This window comes from Castor canadensis, chromosome 7 (genome assembly GCF_047511655.1).
Source record: "Castor canadensis chromosome 7, mCasCan1.hap1v2, whole genome shotgun sequence".
NCBI lineage: Eukaryota > Metazoa > Chordata > Mammalia > Rodentia > Castoridae > Castor > Castor canadensis.
In genome coordinates, this window is record NC_133392.1 from 97851691 (window position 1) to 97877433 (window position 25743).

A 25743-nucleotide genomic window follows, 5' to 3' on the forward strand; every position below is an offset into this window, starting at 1 on the left:
ATTTTTGGTCTTTTGGGCCAGGCTAACCTCACTCAGAATGATGTTCTCCAATTCCATCCATTTACCAGCGAATGATAACATTTCGTTCTTCTTCATGGCTGCATAAAATTCTATTGTGTATAGATACCACATTTTCTTTTTTTTTTTTCATTTTTCTTTTATTATTCATATGTGCATACAAGGCTTGGTTCATTTCTCCCCCCTGCCCCCACCCCCTCCCTTACCACCCACTCCACCCCCTCCCGCTCCCCCCCTCAATACCCAGCAGAAACTATTTTGCCCTTATCTCTAATTTTGTTGTAGAGAGAGTATAAGCAATAATAGGAAGGAACAAGGGGTTTTGCTGGTTGAGATAAGGATAGCTATACAGGGCATTGACTCACATTGATTTCCTGTGCGTGGGTGTTACCTTCTAGGTTAATTCTTTTTGATCTAACCTTTTCTCTAGTTCCTGGTCCCCTTTTCCTATTGGCCTCAGTTGCTTTAAGGTATCTGCTTTAGTTTCTCTGCATTAAGGGCAACAAATGCTAGCTAGTTTTTTAGGTGTCTTACCTATCCTCACCCCTCCCTTGTGTGCTCTCGCTTTTATCATGTGCTCATAGTCTAATCCCCTTGTTGTGTTTGCCCTTGATCTAATGTCCACATATGAGGGAGAACATACGATTTTTGGTCTTTTGAGCCAGGCTAACCTCACTCAGAATGATGTTCTCCAATTCCATCCATTTACCAGCGAATGATAACATTTCGTTCTTCTTCATGGCTGCATAAAATTCCATTGTGTATAGATACCACATTTTCTTAATCCATTCGTCAGGATACCACATTTTCTTAATCCACTCGTCAGTGCTGGGGCATCTTGGCTGTTTCCATAACTTGGCTATTGTGAATAGTGCCGCAGTAAACATGGGTGTGCAGGTGCCTCTGGAGTAACCTGTGTCACAGTCTTTTGGGTATATCCCCAAGAGTGGTATTGCTGGATCAAATTTTACCCCTTTTTTTTGTCTAAATGAATAACTTGCTCTTAAATCAGGCATGGTGGTGCATATCTATAATCCCATCTGTTTAGAAGATGGAGATCAGGAGGATCTTGGTTCAAGTCCAGTCCTGGGAAGAAAGTTTGTGAGACCCCATCTCAGCCTGTAACCTGGGTGTGATGGTGTGCATCTATAATCCCAGCTATGCATCTGACATAGATAGGAGGATTGTGGTCTGAAGCTGGCCCTGGGTGAAAACATGAGACCCTCTCCAAAACATAAGTAAAGATGAAAGAGGTTAGGGTGTGCCTCAAGTGGTAGAGCACTTGCCTAGCAAACACAAGACCCTGAGTTTAAGCCAGGTGCCAGTGGCTCATGCCTATACTCCTAGCTACTTGGAAGGCAGAGATCAGGAGGATCACAGTTCCAAGCCAGCCTGAGCAAATAGTTTATGAGACCCTATCTCAAAAAAAAACCTTCACAAAATAGGGATGGTGGAGTGGCTCAAGGGTTAGTCCCTGAGTTCAAACCCCAGTACTGAAAAAAAAAAATTATTCTTTTTACTATGGAAATGTATTTGAGGTTTAACAAGAATGCTTCATATAGGCCTGGAGGTGTGGCTCAAGTGGTAGAGTGCCTGCTTTGCAAGTGCAAAGCCCTGAGTTCAAACCCCAGTCCCACCAAAAAAAAAAAAAAAAAAGAATGCTTCATATGTGTTAAATGTAAGTTAATGCCTATGTGATTGATTGATTGGTGTTTGTTCCTACAATAATAAATAGGACATTTATATGATACCTTGACCTTTATAGTTGAAGACTGTATTTTTTTTTTTTCCTTTTGTGGAACTGGGGTTTGAACTTAAGTTTTCATGCTTGCAAAGCAGGCACTCTGCTGCTTGAGCCACACCTCCATCCCAAGTCTATATTCTTGATAATTATTTTTGCATTGAAATCACAAGGGAGAGGAATACCTTGTACTGAATATAGAATACTAAACCTTAAAAAAAATATTTTTGGGCCTGGGGATGTAGTAGTGGCATAGCACAAAGCCCTGGGTTCAATCTCCAGCACCAAAAAAAAAAAAAAACAGGGCAGGAGGGGGGCCCATTAGGAGGCTTGGCTCAAATTGTCTTAAGTGGTAGAGAACCTGCCTAGTAAGCAATAGGTCCTGAATTCAAATGCCAGTACTGCAAAAAAGGAAGCAAACAAATGTACTATATGTAAATTTCAGTCTATATGTTTTTCTTTAGAAAACATAATCACCAAAAATGCTTTTTTATTTACCTTTTTGTGAGGAAAGTTTTCAGAATAATTATTGACCAATCATTAGCTATCATTTAAAAATGAGTTTATGTGTGGGGGTGTAGCTCAATGGTGGAGTACTTCTCTAGCATATGCAAAGTTCTAGGTTCAATCCCCAGCACTGCAACAAAACCAAACTAAAACAACATCCCCCCCAAGAAGAAAAGAGTTTAATCTTGAAGGTAATATGAAGATATTAAAGAATGAGGCAGACTTCTCTATAAATTTTTTTTAGGTGTTCCTCCACGAAAAGCTAGTTATATTGAAGACTTGGTTTTGATGCTGCCTCAGAACATTTGGGATAACCTATATAGCAGGTTTGTATTTTTAAATCAGATAATACAGTATTATGAAAACCAATTAGAAATGGTTAAAGGGGGATTGGATTATTTCACAGATGTTCTTTGTGTTGTATGCTGCTTATGTAGAATATCAATGTTTCCTTAATTTATTCATTCTGAATTGTGAGTAGAAAGACTTTGTAGCTAGTATGGCCTTGTCTAGATAATTAACTCTAATTTTTATGTTCTGATTTTTCTGTAAAGATATACTCTGATATTTAATTTAACCTTATTAAAAGATGTTATATGTCTTCAACACTAAAATTTTATATGTATATACTCCCCAAATTAAATATTTTTATTCCTAAATTTTAAAGTTTTACGTTTTATTTTAGAATAATTTTTATTATAATTTCCTTATTATGTTTTCCTTAGTTAAATATTAAAAATACTCAGGACTCTTTATATTGTCAAAAAAATTAAAATATCTAGCCACCAGTGGTTCATGCCTATAATCCTACCTACTCAGGAGATTTGGAGGATTGCAGTTCAAAACCAGGCCAGCCAAATAGTTCTCAAGACCCTATCTTGAACCCAACACAAAAAAAGGAGTGCCTGAATGGCTCAAATGGTAGAGCGTCTGCCTACCAAGTATGAGGACCTGAGTTAAAAAAAAATTAAATAAAAAATTAAAAATGCATGCCTTAAATGCTGCTTACTTGAGAGGCAAGGGAACTCATTCATCTGATTAAAACTGGACTATGACTATTTATGTATAACTGAGAGTTCTATGTTGTATGCTTATTTTTGAAAACCACTTCTTTTACTTTGTTGTTGCTTCTAACATTTTATGGCAGAAGTGGCTATAAGGAAAAGTTGAAATATAGATAAAGTTGTTTATCTATAATGATAATGATTTTTGCCCTGATAAACAAAATGCAGTTCTTTTTTTATTATCATATTATTGTTGTACTAGGGGGGTACATTGTGACATTTACAAAAGTTCTTAACAATATATCTTAGTTAAATTCACCCCCTCCATCATTCTCCTTTATCCTTCCTCTCCCCTAAAATGCAGTTCTTTGTGCAACTTTTAATTTTCACATTATTTTGAGAGTTTACACAATAGGATTTATTCTTAACTGGGGATTTAGCCATTGACTAAAAAGCTAGAAATGATTTCGTAGAACATCGGTTTTCTTTGAAATTGTCATAATTTTTCAATTCTTTGTACTTTAGGTATGGAGGAGGACCAGCTGTCAACCATCTGTACATTTGTCACACTTGCCAAATTGAGGCAGAGAAAATTGAAAAAAGAAGAAAAACTGAATTGGAAATTTTTATTCGGGTAAAAAAGTAATGCTTTTCAAATTGTAAATGATGTAGGATAGAGATGAACTCCTAACAATTAGCAGAACTATATTTGTAAAGGAAATGATGGGCTGAAAAGAGTTGTAATGGATTTCAAGTGTCCTGGGTGCATGACAGTGGTTGACCATAGGCAGTTCACTACAATTCCAGTCTCCCTTTGTGGGCTTTTGTTTTTATGAATTGGCAATAAATTTTGTTTTATATATTGGCAATGGCAAGAAATCTCTTTATTAAAGTGAAAAATTTTAGATTTCCTTGTTAGTGTTGTCTATAGTTTACCCGGAGTATATATTATTCACACTGTACTTCTAGCTTTTTGTGAAATATATCATTGTTTTGTCTTTTGGGGGATTCTCTGTACTGTAAATATATGCAGTTTCATCAAAGTGAGTGTATGATGATAGAACATTTCTAGGTTGTAAGCAACAGGAAGCCTGGTCACAGATTCAAAAAGCTGAACACTCACGTTTTATAGAGGACTAATGTACATCAGTGATCTAGGTAGCAAGACTTCTTCAGTGTACTGCTGTCAGTAAGACATCTTCAGCTATTTAAAACAGTCCAAATGTTTGGCTCCCCTGAGAGGTATGTTCATTTACGACTCTGTTGGAATGAGGAGGGGGAATAGTACCGTAAGAGAGAATTAGGATTGTCTTAAGAAAAGCAGGGGTGAAGACACTGATCAGACCAAAGTAAGATGTCGAGTTCATTTCACGTTATGTCTTCTCAGAGTGTTTGTATATAGACACATGTCTTCTTCTCTTTATTAAACTCAGTTCCTTTTTTTGTGTGGGGAGCAGGGCTTGTCTAAAGAAAGTTTCACTTAAGGAAGATATAAGTATGGATTGATTTTGTTAATTTTACTTAGGCCTTGTGTGCTTCTTGAGTATGTGGAAGCAAGTTTTAGTTGAATATTAAAAATAATTCGTTGTGTGGTGGCACACTCCTGTAATCCCAGCATTTAGGAAGCAGATGTAGGAGGAATGGGAGTTTGAGGCCAACATGGACTATATAGCAAATTTGAGGACAGCCTGGGATACATAGACCCTGTCTCAAAAAAAATTCATTCAGGGTTTGATTATCAGAAGCCCTTGTAAGTGTTTTGAATAGAATTAGAATATAGGGAATGAGATACATACACAGCCACTGAAAGTTCTGGACAATGAAGATCAAGATGTTGGTTGGCTTTCAGGAAATGAGGTAACCTGCCACCTGGTAGGTAGGAGGGGGGCAGTGGCCATGAATAGTGTTCAGAGAACTTCTGTATTGCATAAGCCCAATCAAGGGTTTTGTGGTCAGACGAGATGAGAAGGGATACCCGTGGTGGTCACAGATTGGCAGCTACAGGTGCATAGCACAGTGGTGCTAGAGGCAACTAGAGACTGAACACATACGGAGAATTTACCAAGTAATAAATGTAATGAGCAGGCTTTCACTTCAGAGTTAGATATACATGAAGGGAGAAAACGAAAATGCACTGTGTTACTGGAATGGAGTTGCAGGTATCTTTGTGAATTTTATGGTGATTGTTAAATATAGAGGTGATTACTCCAGTAGGATTGAACATACCTGTCAGATTTTGACTTCTAAGCATCTTTTTCCACTAAAGGGAACCAATTCTCCTTGGAGAAATGACTGAGTCCATGACTAGGACAGGGAAATTACAATAAGAGGCTAGAACATTTTATTATGTGAGAAACTAAAAAGAAGTCCTTGAAGAATGATTAGGACACTTGAAAAGTACACAGAAGCAGCTTGACAGGGCTTCTACTGGCAAATTTGGGACAATTTGAATTTTATGATAAATTATAGTAAGCTATAATTAAATAAAATTGAAGTTGTTGTGTCCATGTTGATATAAATAAATAAATGAATAAATGGAAAGGCCAAAAAACAGGATAGTTACTTCATTTCAACTTGTTCTCCACGAAATATGAATTACAAGGGGAAGACTTAACTTTCAGCAGAGAATCCTGGCAGCACCACAAGGAAGTTATTAAAGTGAACCTCATTAGAAATGGAACAAATCAAAATAATGTGTTGGGATAGGATATAAAGAGAAGAACTTGGTACACAGAAAATGACCTGAATCTCCAATGAGGATACCCAAATTGATAGACACAGCATATTTGAAGGAACATCTGTTCAGCAACTTTCTGAAAAGAAAAAAAATTGTACTGTAACTGGAGTTTTTCTGTAAGTTTGAGATTGCTTCAGAGTTACAAGCATTCTTTTGGTCAGGTGTGTGTTGGCATATGCCTGTAATCCCAGCTCCTCAGGAGTCTGAGGCAGGAGGATCACTTGAGCCTGAGAATTTTTTTTTTTTTTTGATGGTACTGGGGTTTGAACTCAGGGCTTTGCACTTGCTATGCAGATGCTCTACTGCTAGAGTCACTCCTCCCACCCCAGGAATTTGAGGCCAGCTGAGAAAGACCTCTTCTTGAAAAGAAATGAGAGAAAATTGCACAAAGCCTCTGGAAATTTCAACTCACTGCCTTTGGAGATTGTCAGGAGAATATGCAGAAACCTGATGAGCAGCTTTTGCTGCTGCTGCTGCGTCCTAAGTGGGTTATTTGGAGGATGCCCAGAAAACACAAAATGCTTCTGTTAAAGATGTTAAACTAGTAGAGGCTGTCTACCTCACTAGTGAAATAAGAATCTTAGGAAGATGCTTAGAAGTTTTGCCAAAATCATATTTGTGCCTGTCCTCAGGTACTGCCAGAGGAAAAAATAGGCTTTCATTCTTTTGTGCCTTCCATGTATTGCAAATAACATTGACATTTATCTAATCTGGAACACTTCTGGTAAAGGACCTTGGAAAATGTAGGCTTCTCTTCGTGGAAGAGAGTATAAGAATGAATAGAAATGATGCTCATGAGTAGAAAATACAGTAACTTGATCCTTTGTCAACTCAACATCCATATGTACTCATTCATCCAAACAAGAGGAACACTGTATTTCTACCTAACCATGGTGCATTAGCTCATATATTGATACATGTTGCACTTACCAAGTCCCTAAATTTGGAAGACAGACCCACAGTCCCATCTAGATTATGTTCATTGATCTTTTAGGTTAATCAGTGTCATTACAATCTTTTTTAAATAATCTGTAATCTAAAGAATACTAAGAGCTAGGGCTGTAACTCAATGGTAGACCACTTGCCTGGCATGCACAAGGCTCTGGGTTCAATCCCAAGCACCACAAAATAATAAAGCTAGCCAGGTATGGTGGTACATGTCTATAATCCTAGCTACTTGAGAGGATGAGACAAGAGAATTGTGATTTTGAGGCCAGCCTGGGCAACATAGCAAGGCCCTGTCTCAAAAAATAAAAATCAGTCAGTAAATAAAAATAAAGAGTACTGTGTTAACCACCACTATTATAATAGTACTGTAATGAGAGAAAGGAATAAATAAATTAATAATTATTTCAAATTTGGTAGGTAAATGTTATTAAATATGTAGCTGGAACAAGGAATAAATATGTATCTATAAATGATCACTGCCCCATTCCATATTCCCCAGCACATCAGGTGGTGGTTGTAGCTGTGTTTACCTGGAAAAGTAACTCAAGCCCTCATTCCTGAAGGATCTGAGCCCTTACGAGTCTTATATCTATTAGATTTCTCTAGCCAATTAACTTTGAACCCATGGGTATGGAAACACTTAACTAGTGCCTATAGTGGGTTGAGTGGGGTTCCCCAAAAGATATTTCTGTGCCCTAAGTTCTTTGAATTGATTTTATTGATGTACTTTACTTGAAAAAAAGTTTTTGCATAGGATTTTGAGATGAAATCATTCTCAATTATATATGAAAGCCCTAAATCCAGTAGGTATCTCTTTAAAGGCAGGTAGTAAGAGTGATACACAGAGAAAGAGGTGAAAGTCATAACTATAAGGAGGTAGAGGCATAGATTGGAGTGATACAACCATGGGCAGAAGCTTGAAGGAAGGAATAGAATCTCCCCTAGATCCTCTACAGGGAGCAGTTTTGCTAACACTGATTTTGGATTTCTGGTCTCCCATAATTACAAGAAAACAAATTATTTTCAGCTACCAAGTCTGTGGTAATTTGTTTTAGTAGCACTCTGCAACTAATGCAGTGGGTATAATCCTCTGGTTTCCAGATAGAATTGTCTTTGCTCCTGTAGTAATCATTTTTATTAGTAATAATAAAATGTAGTAGTAATCATTTTATTTACCCTTTATAACAGGGATCAGTCACTCTAGCCTATACAGTAAACCTTTCTTTATTTGGTGACTTTACTTGAAGAAACCCAAAATAGTCATGGTACTATCTCAATTTCCAATCCAGTAAAGCTGTCTTTGTATCCTTTTGGGAACTAAGTTCTCCAAAGTACTATAGGCCAAAGTTGTGTATATGGGAAGCAAAGGTTTTGTGAGTGTCAGTATGTAGTAATAGATGAGCTCTCCTACTTCCTTTACCTGGTTCCTAATCTCATGTAATCTGGTTGTGGGGGGAAAATAAATCACAAGACACTGGTTTCTAGTTTGGAACATAAACTACATCATGTAGGACAACAGTACCATGCCTATAGAGTGGTGCCACATGTACAAAAATTGAGTCTTTGATAGGCTACTGGCTTTTGGGAATTAGACATGGCTCATTTCTTCACTTGTGTGTAGGTCAAAGCAATATGAAAGCAATGAATGAGACATTCAGTAAGTCTAGAAATGGTGATACAGGAAGAAACAGTGAGGTTTAGGAAGGTAGGCCCAAAACACAAGTCATATGTCATCAAATTTTAGGCATCAAATATGTAGGCAAATATTCCAATTAAAAAAAGATTTGAATAGACATTACTCCAAGAAGATATGTCTAATAAGCACCTGAAAAGGTACATAGTTAGTTAGTAGGGAATTCTGATATGAACATTGATGGTAAGAATGCAAAATACTACACACCAAATGATAAAGTTTGGTAAGGGTTTTTTGTTATTGTTTGTTTTTTTGTGGTGCTGGGGATCTAACTTGGGACCTCATGCATGTGAAGGAAGTACTGTACCACCGAGCTGTGTCCCCAGTCTGGTAGTTTTTGGTTTCTTTGATAGATCCAGTATTCCCACTCGTAGTTATTTACCCCAGAGAAATGACAACTTGTATTCACATAAAACTGTAAACAAAAGTATATAGTAGTATTGCTCATAAGTTGCCCCAAATTGGAATCAATTGAAATGTATATTAGTTGCCAAATGGATAAACAAAATATGTTATAGTCTTACAATGGGAAAGTACTCAGCATTTGTTTTATTCTTCTCATGGTTAGGCCAGGCATGGTGGCACATGCTTGAAATTTCAAGCACTTGAGAGGCTGAGGCAGGAAGGATCTTGAGTTTGAATTTGTGGCCAGCCCAGGCTACACAGTGAGACTTTGTTTCCAAGAAAAATTAAAAAATAAAATAAATCATGGATTGTTGCAATAACTGAATGAATCTCAGAAGCAGAATGCCAAATAAAAGACATAAGAAGACTAATGTCTGATTTTACTTACATGAAATTTTCTTTTTTCCTTTTTTTTTTTTGTGGTACAGGTTTGAACTCAGGGCCTCATGCTTGCTAGGCAGACACTTCATCACTTGAGCCACTCCACTAGCCCTTTTTTGTGATGGTGTTTTTTTGAAATAAGGTCTTGAACTATTTGCCCAGGCTGGCTTTGAGCTTTGATCCTCCTGATCTTTGCCTCCCAAGTAGCTAGGATTACAGGCATGAGCCACTGCTGCCCAACCAGTGAAATTTCTAAAAAGAGAAAAATTGTAGAGACAAAGTAGTTCAGTAGTTTCAAGGGCCAAGAGCAGGGTGGCTGATTGCAAACTGCTCCAGGGTTCCAAATGTTGTGAACTGGATCATAGTGACATGCACATCTAACTTTATTGAAAAGAAACACTGAACTTCACAGTAACACTGGGAAGATTATACCTTAATAAAGCTATTTTGTTGGTGTTTGTTTTTCTTTTTTTGAGAGAGAACCTTGCTCTGTATCCCAAACTAGCCTGGAACTTGCAGTCTTCCTGGCTCAGCCTTCCAAAGGTTGGGATTATAGGTGCGTGCTACTCTCTTGGCAATAAAGCTGTTTTAAAAATATACAAATCTGACTGGGGGTATAACTCAGAGGGAGAATGCTTATCTAGCATGTATGAGGCCCTCGGTCTGATTCCCAGCACATCCTTCCCCTTCCCCAATAAAAAGTAATGTATGATTATTCTATGACATAGGTTTTTTGTTTTATTCTTCTCCACTTCCCACCTTAAAAAAAAACAAACAAGTATATTAGTATTTAAATAACCTACTGACATACAAAAATAAGTATATTTGGTGGCCTGGAAACTAAGTAGAATTTCTGAAAAAATCCCGAAAAGCAAATAGGATCAGTTCAAAGAAGCAAATCAGAGGCCGCAGGAAATGAGCATAAGGGCTTTAGGTTTGGAAGTGGCAGACACTAGTGAGGACCTTGACATGCCACCCAGTTTTTCTACCAGTTGGGTTTCCTTTACTTTTATTTTTTGCTATACGGTCTTGCTATGGAGCCGAGGCTGTCCTTGAGCTTCTGATCTTCCTGCCTTGGCTTCCAAGGGCTGGGATTACAGCTCTATGCCACCATGCCCAGCTTCAGTGTGGTTCCTTTAGCAAAATAGTGTTGTCTGGATAGAGCAGTGAATAGATGTATGTAATGTGTGTGATCCTTAGATGTGTAAGGATATTATATACGAAAACACAGTAAGCCCAATAGATGGGTTGATTATATACTTGAATAAATACTGATGTAAAGTAAATTAGTATGCTGAAAGATCTAACAGGAAGATTTTTGTTAAGATGAATATGAATATGATAAACAGGTGGAAAGTTTTGACATGTTGCACAGATACAGAATCCAATATTTTTCTAATGCTTATTTTAGAATAGAGAGTAGAGAAGAACTATTTTTAGAGCAACAGTTTAGAGAATTTTTCCAGAACTGAGAAAAATAACATGTCTCTATTGGAATGACTGTGCTTAACTAAATCTTGAAAATCCCACTCCTAGACACGTAAGGAAGAAATGTCCTAAAGTCCTGGGCTGGGGATGTAGCTTAGTGGTTTAGTGTTTGCCTAGCATACATGAGGCCCTGGTTCAATCCGCAGTACTTCAAAAAAAAAAAAAAAAAGATACAGTCATGAAAGTGTATTAATTTAATGGATGTTATAATTCAGTATCTGGCAGAATCAGTCTGACATTGTGTTTCAGAAATTTCAGTTCTCTAGGGACAAGTTGTGCATCACAGAAAGTAGTAACTTAAATTTTGTGTCTTGAGACAAGAATGCCTTGGTTTCTTCAATAACCATCAGAGATAGCCGCAGCATATTTTATTTCTTTTCATTGTTCCAGTTAAGTAGCTACTGTGTGTCTCAGCAGGGTCCTGCTCTCAAAGAGCTTACATTTAATAAATATATTAAAACACCATATACTGTGGAATAGGAAAATATTGAACAGGACCAGAGGTTAGGAGTAGAGTGTAAGAAACAGGTCAGGTTGCAGTTTTAAATAGAATGGTTAAGGTAAACTGCACTGAGGTGACAGTTAAGCAAAGACTTGAAGGAGGTAAGGGGGATAAAAACAAAGCAACAAAAATAACCAGAACAAAAATCTCGAGAGGCAGGCATGTATCTGGGTGGTTTGGGAAGTAACAAAATGGTCATTGGGAGCACCCATGGAAACATTAGAAGATAAAGTCAGATTGTGGAGGTATTTCTGGGCTATTATAAGAATTTGGGGCTGGGTACTGGTAGCTCACCCCTGTAATCCTAGCTACTCAGAAGGCAGAGATCATGAGGATTGTGGTTCGAAGCCAGCCTGGGCAAATAGTTTGTGAGACCCTATCTTGATAAAACCTATCACAAAAAAGGGCTGTTGGAGTGGCTCAAGGTGTAGACCCTGAGTTCAAACCCCAGTTCTGAAAGAAAAAAAAAAAATTGGGGGGATGGTCACAGTTTTGATTACATTTATTTGAAAGAATGGCATAATCTAAACTTGGTTGTTTTTTTCATAGTATATAGCCTAGGCATTCAGTTGCCTACCACGAAATACTTTTAGGAGTCTTACACACTACTGTAATTACTTTCATTCCCTTAAGACTCTTGTTGCCTATTCCTCTTTCTATACCAGTTTTTCTATCCATTGGGTTTTCTTTAATTGCCAGTGGTACAAGCCAGACTGGCTAACTTAAGCAAAAAGGAAATTTATTGAAAATAAAAATTGAGTAATCTCATTTCCAGAAATTTGAAGGCCAATGTAGCCCTGGGTTTCTGATTGACATCAGAATGACTCCATTCCTACATTAGGTCGTGCCCTTAAAGATTTCCATTTCTAGTAAAGTTGTGCCTAGTTCGAGTCACATGCCCATTGCTCAGGCCTTAGTGCTGGAGGAGGGAGCGGAACATCTTTAGGGACTGTCCCATCAGTTTTGAGGAATTACTTTCATATTCATGTATATTGCCTGTGAAATGACATGTACAAGATTATTCTTTGCAGCATTGTGTTGGTAATAGCAAATTGTCTACCAATGTAAGTGAACAAAATTAAGGTGTATGCAGTGGTTATAGTATGTTTAAGTAAAGTTTACACATTAGGTTTTTAATAAATATATGCACTATTTATTGTAATTAGCATCAGTGTATCTATGTGGTACCACATAATGTGGGTATGAGAAAGTGGCTTATTGGAGATGAAGAAGATTGATTGTGTTTGTTCTGCTACAAAGTAAGCTGGATCTTTTGTGACTGATTTTTTTCCCCCCACACTCTGTAGCTCAACAGAGCATTTCAAGAGGAAGACTCTCCAGCTACTTTTTATTGCATCAGTATGCAGTGGTTTAGAGAATGGGAGAGTTTTGTGAAGGGTAAAGATGGAGGTAAGTGGTTAACTGAAAAATGAAATTCTCTGCAAATTTTTTGTTTATTCACTTGCAAAAATTTCTTGAGTGTTTATTTGCAACTTGGAATTATACCAGTGAACAAAAAAGGTCCCTGCCCTCAGAGGTCTTATAATCTAGTTCATATTCTTGTTTATAAGTTTTTGTAAACTTATGAATTATAGCATATTACTGGCAAGAATAAAGGAACTGGAAAAAAACTAGTCTGTGATCTTAATATTGAAAAATTATAAATACTATACTGCCATTGAGGGTGGTTAAGTTATGGCTTATCCAATACAGTGGAGTAGGATGTGGACTTTTAAAATAATTTGTGTGATAATACATAGTAATTTGAAAGTAGGATGTTCTTGATACAGGAAAAAGATCGCAACACAGTGTGCACAGTTTGAACCCTTTATTTTTTTTTAAAGCAAGCATATTATGTAGAAGCAAAAAACAAACAAACAAAAAAACAAGCCTGGAGCTGGTGGCTCACACCTGTAATCTTAGCTATTCAGGAGGCAGAGATCAGGAGGGTTGTGGTTCAAGTCTAGCCTAGGCAAATAGTTTAAGAGACACTATCTTGAAAATATCCAACATGAAAAAGGGCTGGTAGAGTCACTCTAGTGGGTAGAGCACCTTTCTAGTAAACATGAGGCCCTGAGTTCAAACACCAGTACTGCTAAAATATATTTATATATCAAAACAGTTTGCCAGTCTTTCTTGGGTTACAGTAATTTTTTTCTTCCTTGTGCCTGTTTTATAGCTTGTGATAATGAGCAAATACTTTGCTTTTATATTCATGGGAAGAACAAATAATGCTTTCTCTTTCCTAAATTAAAAGAAGGTATAGTTTAACATTTTGTTTTATAATTTTTATTGTTCATAATTTAAGTTATAAAAGTCTGAAATAAATTGAGAATTGTGTGATTTTTTTTAAATTTCAAAGGAATTGTTCTTTCATAGCATTAAATCTACATTTTGATCAGTAATCCCCAAATAGATAGTTAAGAAACCATTTCTATTCAATTTTGGGTGATGCTGAGAGAACATCTCTTACCTTCTTTCTTGGTTCTACTTCAGGGAAAATAAGACCCAAAAAGGGAACTGGAGGTGTGGCTCAATTGGTAAAGTGTCTGCCTAGCAAGCGCAAGGCCGTGAATTCAAACTTCAGTACGGCAAAAAACAAAAACAAAAAAGGAAGATCAGGAGAAGACATTAAGAATAGACTATAATAATTTAGCTTTTAGAAACCAATATGATTATATGGCTATAACTCAATTATTTTAAGCATAAAATTATGCATTTCTTTGAAGAGTATGCCTTTTATAATTCTTTTTTCCTTTTGACATAGATCCTCCGGGTCCTATTGACAACACTAAAATTGCAGTCACTAAATGTGGTAATGTGATGCTCAGGCAAGGTAAGGCTGACTAATATTAAAGCTTTTACTTGTTAGTAATTTCTCATTGTTCGGAATATATAATCACCAGCCATCTTGGTATTCTTTGTTTTTTTTTTTTTTTTTTTTTTTTTACCTGGCTTAAAAATGTAATTCAGTTTTGGACTAGGACAAACAGTGGAGAGCAACTAGAGTTTAGTTTTTCTCTTAGGAAGAGTTTTAAGGCTGTTGGGAGGAAATAGGAAAAAGTATCTGTAACTTTTTAAGATAGCCTGTATGCTGCAGCTTATAACAACATAAACTGATGGGCTGAAGAATTGTGTTTCAGAATTTCTCAGTTATTCCTAAATGATTCATCCTGGTGGGTACATCATAAAAGATTGTACAATAAAAATATATAGGTTTGTAAGCATTATTCTTACTCTATATACATGATTTTAGGAGCAGATTCTGGTCAAATTTCTGAAGAAACATGGAATTTTCTGCAGTCCATATATGGTGGAGGGCCTGAAGTTATCCTACGACCTCCAGTTGTTCATGTTGATCCTGACATTCTACAAGCAGAAGAAAAAATTGAAGTAGAAACTCGATCTTTGTAATTTTGAGGCTAGCAGAGTTCTGAAAAATCACTCACTTCCCTTGACATGTACACATTCAGAAACATTCCTTAAAGCATGTTTATTTTCTTGATTTTTCATCTTCTATCAAATTTATTCCTTCTTACTGGGCATTATGGGAGAATATATGTAATATACTGTAGGCTGGTGTATTTAATGCTGAATAACTTACGTAACGTTTCTCAGTGTAATATTTTTGGAAGAGAAGGGGAAATTGTGACCAAATGGTAATCAGTGGGTTATCTTGAATTTTGTACTACATGCAGATTCATAATATCCTTTGTAGGGATGTAAATACTTTTGCTTTGAAGCCTTTTTCATTATCCTAAGATACCATAACTGACCAATCTTTTCAGTTCTCCAAATACCTAACTTAATTGTATAGTTTTGACATGGCTTTGCCTAATAAAGAGCCTATTTTGAATTGAGAGTAGTAAGAAAGTTGTTAATTTCCTAAAGCTCAGGAAACATTAGAGTGTCACTTCTTTTGCACTGCAGCATATAAACTAGCATATTAAAATTTACAAAATGTCTTTTTTGAATGTATTAAGGATGTATTTAGTTTGAGTGGATATCAATAACTTATTGCCTCTTACATTGTAAAATGTTAAACTTCAATTATTATAACCCTGAATAAGTATTCATTAATGTTAGTAGCTAAAAAAATCCTTAAAAGTTAGTTTTAGGCCACTTTTTATTTTGAGAGCATGAAGTGTGGAATGTGACAATGAGATTGTTCATAAATTGGAAACCACTTGCAAAATGATTTTTTAATGAAATGCATAAAGTCTTTTTGAATAATATAGTATGTACCCGTGTTTGCTTGATTATGTAATGTCAAATATTTAACTATGTTCCATGGACAAAAACATACTGGATTACATTGAGGATATCAAATAGCATTCATGATGGCTTTGTTTCAGTTTGGGGCAGCTGCCACCATCTAAAGCAATGTTACTAAAATTAGTTCAATAAAAAGGATTTAAAAATGTGTAACTAAATTTTGAATTTATTTAATAGACCTTAAAGGTGAGGGGCATAAAGTTTGTTAACATTAATACCTTTTGTTATTTCTTGCTCAGAAGTATGAAAATAGGTTATTTGGTATAGTTTTGATGTTTAATGAAATGATGAATTTATTAAACAGCCATTTAAGGTTGGGAATATACCTGTAATCCCAGAACTTGGGAGGTTGAGGCAGGAGGATCTAGAATTTAAACCTAGTCTGGACTACATAGTGAAGCACTGTCTCAGAGAGACAGACAGACAGAAAGGCATGTGTGTGCGCACACCCACACGAAAACCAAAAATACCCCTGGGTGCAGTAGCTCGTGCCTGTAATCCTAGTTACTTGGGAGGCCAAGATCAGGAGTATGGCCGTTTCAGGCCAGTCTGGCAGAGATAATTGGAGAGATCTCATCTCCAGTACAACCAGAGCAGAATGGACTGAAGGAGTGGCTCAAGGAGTAGAGTGCCTACTTTGCAAGACTGAAGCTCTGAGCTCAAACCCTAGTGCCACCAAAAAAACAAAAAAAAAGTCCAAACAAATTCCCTGGCCATTTAAGATCTTTAAAAATTATCTTTTTATCTTCTTCATAATTGGATTGTGATTCTATTCAAGGAATGAATAATGTTTCTGACTAGTCTCCGAAGCACCAGCATTTAGTGTAACAGCTGGCACATTGTTAATTTTTGAAAAAAGTTTGTTTTTAATAGTCCTTATCTGTTGAATACTTAGGATGCTGCGATCACTTTACTAATGTGCTTTATTTACATTTAATCTTTGTAACAACCTATGTCTTAGGCTCAGTGGCTTGCCCTGGGAAGCAGTGGCAGATAGGCAACTCCAGTTCAAGTCAGTGTGACTTCATACCAACACTCTTATTCAACATGATATATTATTTTCCATGAATTCCCTTGAAAGTAGTTGTGGTTATCAGTCACATTCATTAATAGAATGCTATTGAGATATATCATGTAGGAATATTGGTTGCTAAGCTTATGAGTTTTTGCATTGTAATTGGCAAAATACATACATAATTAGTAAAGTGGTAGCAGTACCATATTCTGTCAACACAGGTTGGCCTGTGTGTTTGCTGACAGGTGTGGGATAAAAGAAATCGTCTAAGGTTTAATGTAAGCTGAGAAAATAGGAAATTGTAGTTAGTGAATATGTTAAGAATATATAATTTCTAATATGAAGGTGATTATTTTGGGAGCCTTGAAATAAATTTTTCCCCAATTCAAATCCTAGTAGCTATTATCACCTTCCAGCTATGATTTGGAATAATATTTAAAGTTCTTTGATCTCTAGTTTTCTTCATTTGTTAAGTGAGAATGGTGCTAATCACGTTTTCTGGAAAGCAGGCACTGAGATGGTATTAAGAGTATGTAGAATTTGTGGGGCGTAACGTGGGTGGAAGAAAATGAGGGGGTTGAGCAGTAGCTCATTTTTAGTGTGTGCTTAATATGCATAGGTCTTTGGGTCCAAATCTCAGCACCCCTCCCTGACAAAAAAATAACAAGAAGCAGGACTGAATAGAAGGAGTTACCGCAGTGATGCAGACCTGATAAAAGTCTCAGATAGTCCCATAAAGACATCTGGAGCAAGATAACCCATGGCAGCACTTAGAAGGCCAAGGCAGGATTATGAGTTCAAGGTCAGCCTGGTCAACATAGCAAGACCCTGTCGCAAAAAAAAAAAAAAAAAAAAAAAAACAACCCTTTACGCATTAGAGAAATGCTGCACTGGGCAAAAACTCGTAGGCCTTTGTGCTCTTACTAGGCCTTGTATTGTCACTGACTAGTGGCTATCTGGTAAAAGAGAGTGAACTTAGCTTGACCTTGGAGGAGCTAATGGCTAGAGGCCATCAGTCAGCCACACTCCAACCACACTCCTTGGCTGGCAGCAAGTGCTTTCTTGAAGAATCTCCCATGTCTGCCACATTCAATCATGGAATTATAATAATTATGTATATTACTGTATATAATGTACTTAACATAATTGGCTTTCAGTGATGTAATCCGCTACTCTCTTTTTCCTGTTCAAAATGTAACTTCTCAAAAAAAAAAAAAACAGAAAAAGAGGAAAACCCCAAAATAAAACAAAATGTAACTAGAAGTTACATAGCACTATCTATGTCAGAGTCTTGCCAAAAATGTTCACTCTGAATCTAATTATGGTGGTGGGGGGTGGATCTCAAGATAATTTAAAAAGGCACATTGTTAAAAAGGCACATTGTACAAACACAGCTGCCCTGAACTCTTTTAAAAAATAGTGTTAGCAAGGGAGGGGTGAGGATAGGTAAGACACCTAAAACATTAGCTAGCATTTGTTGCCCTTAACGCACAGAAACTAAAGCAGATACCTTAAAAGCAACTGAGGCCAATAGGAGAAGGGGACCAGGAACCAGAGTAAAGGTGAGATCAAAAAGAATTAACCTAGAAGGTAACACCCACGCACAGGAAATCAATGTGAGTCAACTCCTTGTATAGCTATCCTTATCTCAACCAGCAAAAACCCTTGTTCCTTCCTATTATTGCTTATACTCTCTCTACAACAAAATTAGAGATAAGGGCAAAATAGTTTCTGCTGGGTATTGAGGGGGTGGGGGGAGAGGGAGGGGGCGGAGTGGGTGGTAAGGGGGGGTGGGGGCAGGGGGGAGAAATGACCCAAGCCTTGTATGCACATATGAATAATAAAATTAAAAAAATAGTGTTAGGAAGGCCTAGCATGATGGTGTATGTACATCCCAGCTATTTGGGAGCCAGAGATCAGGAGGATCGTAATTCAAGGCCAGCCTGGACAAACAGTGAGACCTCAACCAACAAGCTAGGTGTGATGGTACACCTGTAATCCCAGCTATACAGGAGGTACAGGTTGGAAGATCACAATCTGAGGCTGACCCCTGGCAAGAATGCAAGACCCCATTTGAGAAAAAAAAAAAAGGGCTGGAGGTATGTGACTCAAGTGGTAGAGCACCAGCTTAGGAAGCATGAGGCTAGCCAAGTGTGGTGGAACATGCCTATAATCTCAGCACTCGGGAGGCTGAGAGGAAGGAAGACCATGGATTCCAGGACAGCTTGGGCTACACAGTAGGATTTGTCTAAAAAAATAAAACAAAAAATAGGTGAAGACTGAGAGAACATGGAAACTAAATACAGTGTGATCCCTGATAGGATTCTGAATTGGAGGGAATAATTTATAAAGAACAGATGGAGAAATTTGAATATGGAGTATATATTAGATAACAGTGTTATATCAATGTTAAGTTTCCTGAGTATGAAAACATACTATAGGAGAATGGCCTTGCTAGGAAATATATACTGAAATGCTGCTATTTTCAGGAGAATCATACAATATTGAGGAAGGTGGAAAGACATTTAATCGTCTCCACCTTTACATGGTAATCATATAATACTTAGTTTTGCATTCAGTTCAGCTCTCAATGCTGAACTTTACGTCAGTTCCCTAGGACAGCATACTATACCAGCTCTCCTTGCACTTCCCTGGGTTCACTGGATAATCTTGTCCCTGTTTTGCTGAGATTTCATTGCTACCTCTTAATATCTGACATTTTGTCTTTTTCTAGATTAGAGAAAGAAGTTCTTCTCCCTTTCCTCTGGCTTTATTAAAGTATAATTCACAAATAAGAAGTGGTCCCTTCTCTAGTTCTCTCTCCATCTGTTAATTCTTTTTTTTTTTTTTAAGAGTACTTTTGATGCCCTGTACTTTTTTGGTGCATTTTATTTTCTTATTATTTCTTTTTGGTGGCACTGGGGTTTGAACACAGGGCCTTGAGCTTTCTAGGCAGGCACTCGACCATTTGAGGTACACCCCTAGCCCTTTTTGCTATAGTTACTTTTCAAATAGGGTCTCAAATTTTTGCCCCACCTGATCCCTCCTATTTATGCTTCCCACATATTGGTTGAGGTACGGGTCTCCCTGGTCTTGAATGGTGAGCCTCCTGATCTCTTCCTCCCAAGTAGCTAGGATTAAAGACATGAGCCACTAAGCCCAGCCCCTTTTTAATACATTATAAATATCAATTATCAGATAATTTATTAATTTATTTCACAAAACTGTGGCTGATTTCATCTGAGCTCACTGATGATGTATCTGCTGACCTTTTCTGGGCTTATTTGACTTGTCTTGGGTTTGGATGATCTGGGATGATTTCCACTGAGATGACTAGAGCAAACTAGCTGTTTTCCTATGTCCTTCAGCAGGCTATCCTAGGCATATTCTCTTGGTTATGGCAGAGAAGTAACTCAAGCCAATTCATGTCACATCTGCTAACATTGCATTGGTCAAAGCAAAGTTACACGGTTGAACTCAGAATCAAGGAACAAGAAAATAGATTCTACGTTAAGTGAGAAGAACTGCAAAGTCGTGTAGCAAAAGGCAAGGCAATTAAAGTTATTAATTCACTCAGTCTATCATAGTCAGTTAACCTGTACTTTACTACAAGCTCTGCTACTTACTATCTCTGAGGCCTTAGCACCTTCTCTGGCCTTAGTTTCCTTTTCTGCAAAATGAGTATTCTTGGGTTGTTGTAAAACTATAATGCTTAGCTACAAAGCACATAGTAAATGTATACTAGCCCTCTTCCTAGTTTTTGGTGCAGCTATTATGCCCTGCCAGTTGCAATGTCCTATAGTGCTTTTCCTTTGTCACCAATGGCAGAAAATCCAGGATCCTAATCTGGATAATGACCTTGATTCATGTCAGAACTGTGAGTTTGGTAAAGTTATGGAAGCACAGTTATTTATGATAATAACTATACAGTTATAAATTTATCAGACAAACCCTTTGGGTTTAAGTTCCTTCAACTATTTGCCTCTCATCCACATGAAATCCTGCTACTGTGTACAAAAGTGTGAGACTGTCTATGAATATTGGAAGCAAGTGTAATTCTCCAACACAGTCATGATGCTACTTGGGTTTAAATCTATCTTTTCTATGTGACAGAGCACTTCAAAGTTTAACTGGCATAAAACAATGATTTATTATTTCTCACAATTCTGTGGATTGTATGGGTAGTGTTGGCTGTCATCACTCATCTGATGCCATTCAGCTAGTGGATCGGCTAGGCTGGAGGGTCATTGAAAACCTCTCAGATGGACTTGGGGATAGCTCAAATGATAGAGCATGAAGTCCTGAGTTCAATCCCCAGCACTGCAAACAACAACAAAACCCTCTCACGTGACTGGGGCCTTGGCAAATTTCTCTCTCAAGGTCTGTCTATCCCCATTTCACCCACCAATACTTTTTGTGTGGTTTCTCTCTACAGCAGGATAGCCTGATCTGTGGCAGCTGAGTTCCAAGAGGGTGAAAGTGCTATAGGCTTCTACTAAAGGGTTAGGACCGGAATTGTCACAATGCTATTTCTGCCATCTTCTGTGAAGATACAACTTCATGAAAGCATGAGTAGTAGGAGGCACAGAACATGGGGAGCTACCAGGGTGAGAGTCTACCAATTTGGCCTAGTGAAGCAAGAGGGAAGAAAAAAGTGATGTTGGGAATAAAGTCTGGGATATTGGGACTCCCAAATGGTGATTGAAATAATGCTCGAGAATTGTTCAACAAGGCCAACAGTTTTACTTCTGCAAACGGATGCACAACCGACAAGAAGTCTGGTAAGCAAGTACCCTGTCCGCTTAGGCTTTAACACTGCCCCTCCACGAGGATTAGCCCACTTGGGTTCACTATGTTTGCAGGCTGGCTATTACTCAGGGTAGGGGGGTAAAACTTAAGATTCTGAGAATCCTGGGTGGGAAACTACTGGTAATTTACTTGTACAGCGATTTGCAAACCTGACCAGTCCTTGGGTGAACAGGATGTGGGGGAAGGGGCAACTTGTCAAAGAAATGAGGCTTAAGGTCCCGATAACTTGAAACCTACATTAGCTAAAACGGCTGTTTGTCTTAGAATGGTGGTGGCTTATTCAACCTACCTCACTTTGACAGAAAAGACAAGCATAAATCCCACAGTACCTGGTTGATCCACTTTCAGTGATACAAGGGATGATCAGTGGTTAAGGTGGTGAGAACCTAATTCTTCCACTGTAAACTTATTGGTCAACTTTTAAATTAATAGTTTGTCTTTTATTTTCTTTTTGCTAAGAATGAAACCCAGGGCCTTGCACATGCTAAGCATGTGCTCTACCACTGAGCTCCTCAACTAATAGCTTTATTAATTGATGTTGTTTGAATCAATTATTTCATTATAGGTTGCAAAATAGTGGTTTTTCTAACACTCCTCTTTTTGTGTGGTGCTGAGAATTGAACTCAGGGCCTCATGGCATGCTAAACACACATGTAGTTTGGACGTAGTGTTGAAGGCTTGGTCCCCAGCTGGTGGTGCTATTGAGAGTTGACTGGATTATGAGGGTGCTAACTTCATCAACACATTGCTGAGTTTCTACTGAATGGGCTATTATGAGGTGGAATTTAGAAGAAACAGGCCACTGGGGCCTTCATGCCTTTGTCCTTGTTGCCTCCACTTCCCCCTTTAGTCTTTTTCTGTCTTCCCTCCCTCCTTCTCTCTCTCTCCCTCCCCCTCTCTCTTTTGAAACTGTGAGGGAAGTTTATTTTTTCTTGTATTTTGTCACAAGGACCAAAAGCTAATTAATACAATGCTCTAACACTGAGCTACACCCCATACCCTTAGCATTTCTTTGAGGAACTTTTTCAAGAATTTCTTCATTCTGTAAATGAAATGGGGTGGGGGTGGGGCTGGGAGAAGTGTTTCTGAATTTGTGATGTTTGAAACCAATACTAACTCTGTGCTTCAGGGATCAGTTTAGACCCAGAAGATTATCTATGGATTCACCAACTAAATGAATGAAGGAGAATCATGAAGGAATGGAGAACTGGGTGCCAGTGGCTCATGCCTATAATCCTAGCTACTCAGGAGGCAGAGATCAGGAGCATCGAAGTTCGCAGGCCGAAACAAGCCCAGCCAAGTAGATCCATGAGACCCTGCCTCAAAAAACCCTTCACAAAAATAGGGCTGGTGGAGTGGTTCAAGGTGAAGGTCCTGAGTTCAAGCCCCAGTACCCCCCCCACACACAAAATATGAAGGGAGAATCATCAAAAGAAAGTATAATTCATTTATTCCTTCAAATGTTTAAACCAGACCATATGCTGTGCTCATCACCTTTTCCAGGCCTATAGCATTGCTTTCAGCCTAGATTGAGAGATGTAGTAAGTCCCACAGCCCATGGCTTGTGCCTATAATCCTAGCTACTTGAGAGATAAAGATGAGGATGACTGAGGTTCAAAGCCAGCCCAGACTGATCTGCAAGACCGTATCTTGAAAAAAACCCAACACAAAAATAGGACTGGTGGAGTGGCTCAAGTTGTAGAACATCTGCCTACCATGGGTGAAGCCCTGAGGTTAAGTTCCAGTACCACCAAAAAACAAATGTTTTTAGTGCATTATTTTTCTTTCTTCTATTTTCCTTTTTTTCCAATTTCCCCATCTTGTTTTACATTTTTTTTATTCATATGCACATACAATGTTTGGGTCATTTCTCCTCCCTTCCCCCCGCCCCCTCCCTCTCCCACCCATTCCCTCGCTACCCTGCAGAAACTATTTTGCCCTTATCTCTAATTTTGTTGAAGAGAGAGTGTAAGCAATAATAGGAAGGAACAAGGGTTTTTGCTAGTTGAGATAAGGATAGCTATACAGGGAGTTGACTCGCATTGCTTTCCTGTGCATGTGTGTTACATTCTAAATTAATTCTTCTCAAACTAACCTTTTCTCTAGTTCCTGATCCCCTTCTCCTATTGGCCTCTGTCGCTTTAAAGTATCTGCATTAGGTTCTCTGCATTGAGGGCAACAAATGTTATTTAGTTTTTTGGGTGTCTTACCTATGCTCGTACCTTCCTTGTGTGCTTGTTTTACATTCTATTTTACCTGTTTTACTGATATTTTTTGGTAAGCCACATAAGTCTTTTTAGAAACAAGCAAGGTATAATTTTCTTTTTTGAGACAGTCTGGCTTTGTAGGAGGATTATATAGCCTCAAGCTCATAATCCTCCTGCCTTAACCTCCCAAGTGGCTGGGGTTCCAGGCATGCACCTCTGTACCTGGTGCAAATTATAATTTTAAAAACATTGCCAAATATATTGGCTTTTTTGTTGAAGTACAACTGTATCTTCCTCAGATATAGCTAGCACCAAAAGACTGTCTTTTTAACCTCCAGTGGTATGGGATACAAAATCAATGTCTGGCAAACTGACCTGATAAATTAATGTTGAGGACTCCCTTTTCAAATTTCCTCCTTCCTAGTTTTGGGGATACCACTATATCCAATTTTTCTTTTACTGTTCTGGCCCCACATTTCTTTTGTTTTTCACTTTCTTTTCTTTCCTCCAAAGACGTGTTTCTCTAGATTTTGTTCTTGGTTTTCCCCTTTTCTTACTCTTTGTGCTCCCCTTAGTGACCATATCCTAACCCACTGTTCCAGTTAACTATTTGTGTCCTGTAGAGTACCAAATCTACTCCTAGATTAGACTCCTGTGCAGCTTTATTTGGATGTTCTAGAGTTACCTGAAACTCAGTAATACCTTTAATGGAACACATTAACATCCCCCGCTGCCACCCCGCCCCACCCCCCACCATCATGTTCCTACTTCATTATTTCTTGTGATAATCAATGACACCTCCATTTCCCCAGTCACCTAAGCCAGGAATCCCAGACTTTTCTTTCACTTATCCACACATTTTATCAACAACCTAAATTCAGCTCCCAAAATATCTGGACACATATATGGACACAAGGGCACTCATCAAATGAAGTGTAATAGTATGAAAGTGCCTTGAGACAGGAAAATGGTTCAACAAATTATGTAATCATTTCTTGAAGTTTTTGAATAATATTTAGTGACAAAGGAAAAAATCTTATGATCTAATACAAGAAATCAGAATATGGTATTTGGCATTAGGTTTTTATATATTCATAGGCAAAAAAATAGTGTTTTCTTTTTGATAACAAGAGTAACAAATAGTAAAAAGTTCCACCCACATAGCAGGCTTTGCATCAACTTTTCTCTTTTCAGGGAATATTTTTCTGCCCTCTTTACCTACCTGACTCTTAAGTGCATTCATACATTAGGTCTTACTCAGCCTGTATGTTACCTACCTCAGAAGCACTTTATGACATTCACTTTAGGTCATATGGACATATTCTAATAGTAACCCATACTTTTTTTAATATGTGGGTTTTGCTCTCTTGCCCAGGCTGGTATTGAACTCCTGGGTTCAAGTCATCCTCCCATCTTACCCTCCCAAGTAGCTGGACTACAGGCATGTATTGCACAGCACCCCCCCCCCCTTTTTTTTTTTCTTTCAGCACTGGAGATGGAACCCAAGGTTCCATCTGTTGCTAGGCAACAAATCTGATCAACACACCCAGCTCCAATTACTTGCATAATGAAATTACTTTTCATTTATGGTATTTATCAGTTTGACTTTATGTACCAGGTTTATGTGATTCTTTGTTTTAATTTGGTGAAAGTTAGTTTCAATGTGAGATTTGTAAATGTATCACTGAGCTTTTTGAGTTTGTCCCATTAAAACCCATGGATCTAATAAAACAATAAATAAAAAAAAAAACCCATGGATCTATGCTTCATGTTGAATGGATCTTTTACCCTGCATTGGTCTCTTGGAAAACAGTGGTTAACTGAATTATATGGACCTTCAAATATGAATGCACTTTATTATACAATATTTTAAAAATCACGTTAGTATTACCAGCAATTTTTATCAGAAAAGTCTAAGCATTGGGAGGCTATTGAGTTCAAAGTGACATACATAACTTTTCTAAAATTCTGAGTTTCACTTGATCAAATTTTATCATGAGCAGCAAATACTAT

At 37.7% G+C, this 25743-nt stretch overlaps 1 protein-coding gene across 5 annotated transcripts in view; it reads left to right on the forward strand.

Annotated features, from left to right (window-relative positions):
* The window catches only part of Usp33 (ubiquitin specific peptidase 33), a 56797-nt gene extending 40950 nt beyond the window's left edge, over positions 1–15847 (forward strand). For all 5 annotated transcript variants that reach the window (XM_020173328.2, XM_020173327.2, XM_020173325.2 and 2 more), the window contains 5 exons: positions 2511–2592; positions 3796–3904; positions 12732–12834; positions 14192–14260; positions 14681–15847. In XM_020173328.2, the coding sequence (XP_020028917.2) occupies positions 2511–2592; positions 3796–3904; positions 12732–12834; positions 14192–14260; positions 14681–14838 (521 nt within the window). In that variant the 3' untranslated portion in view covers positions 14839–15847. The remainder of the gene's footprint in view (positions 1–2510; positions 2593–3795; positions 3905–12731; positions 12835–14191; positions 14261–14680) is intronic.
* Positions 15848–25743: the final 9896 nt, after the last annotated feature.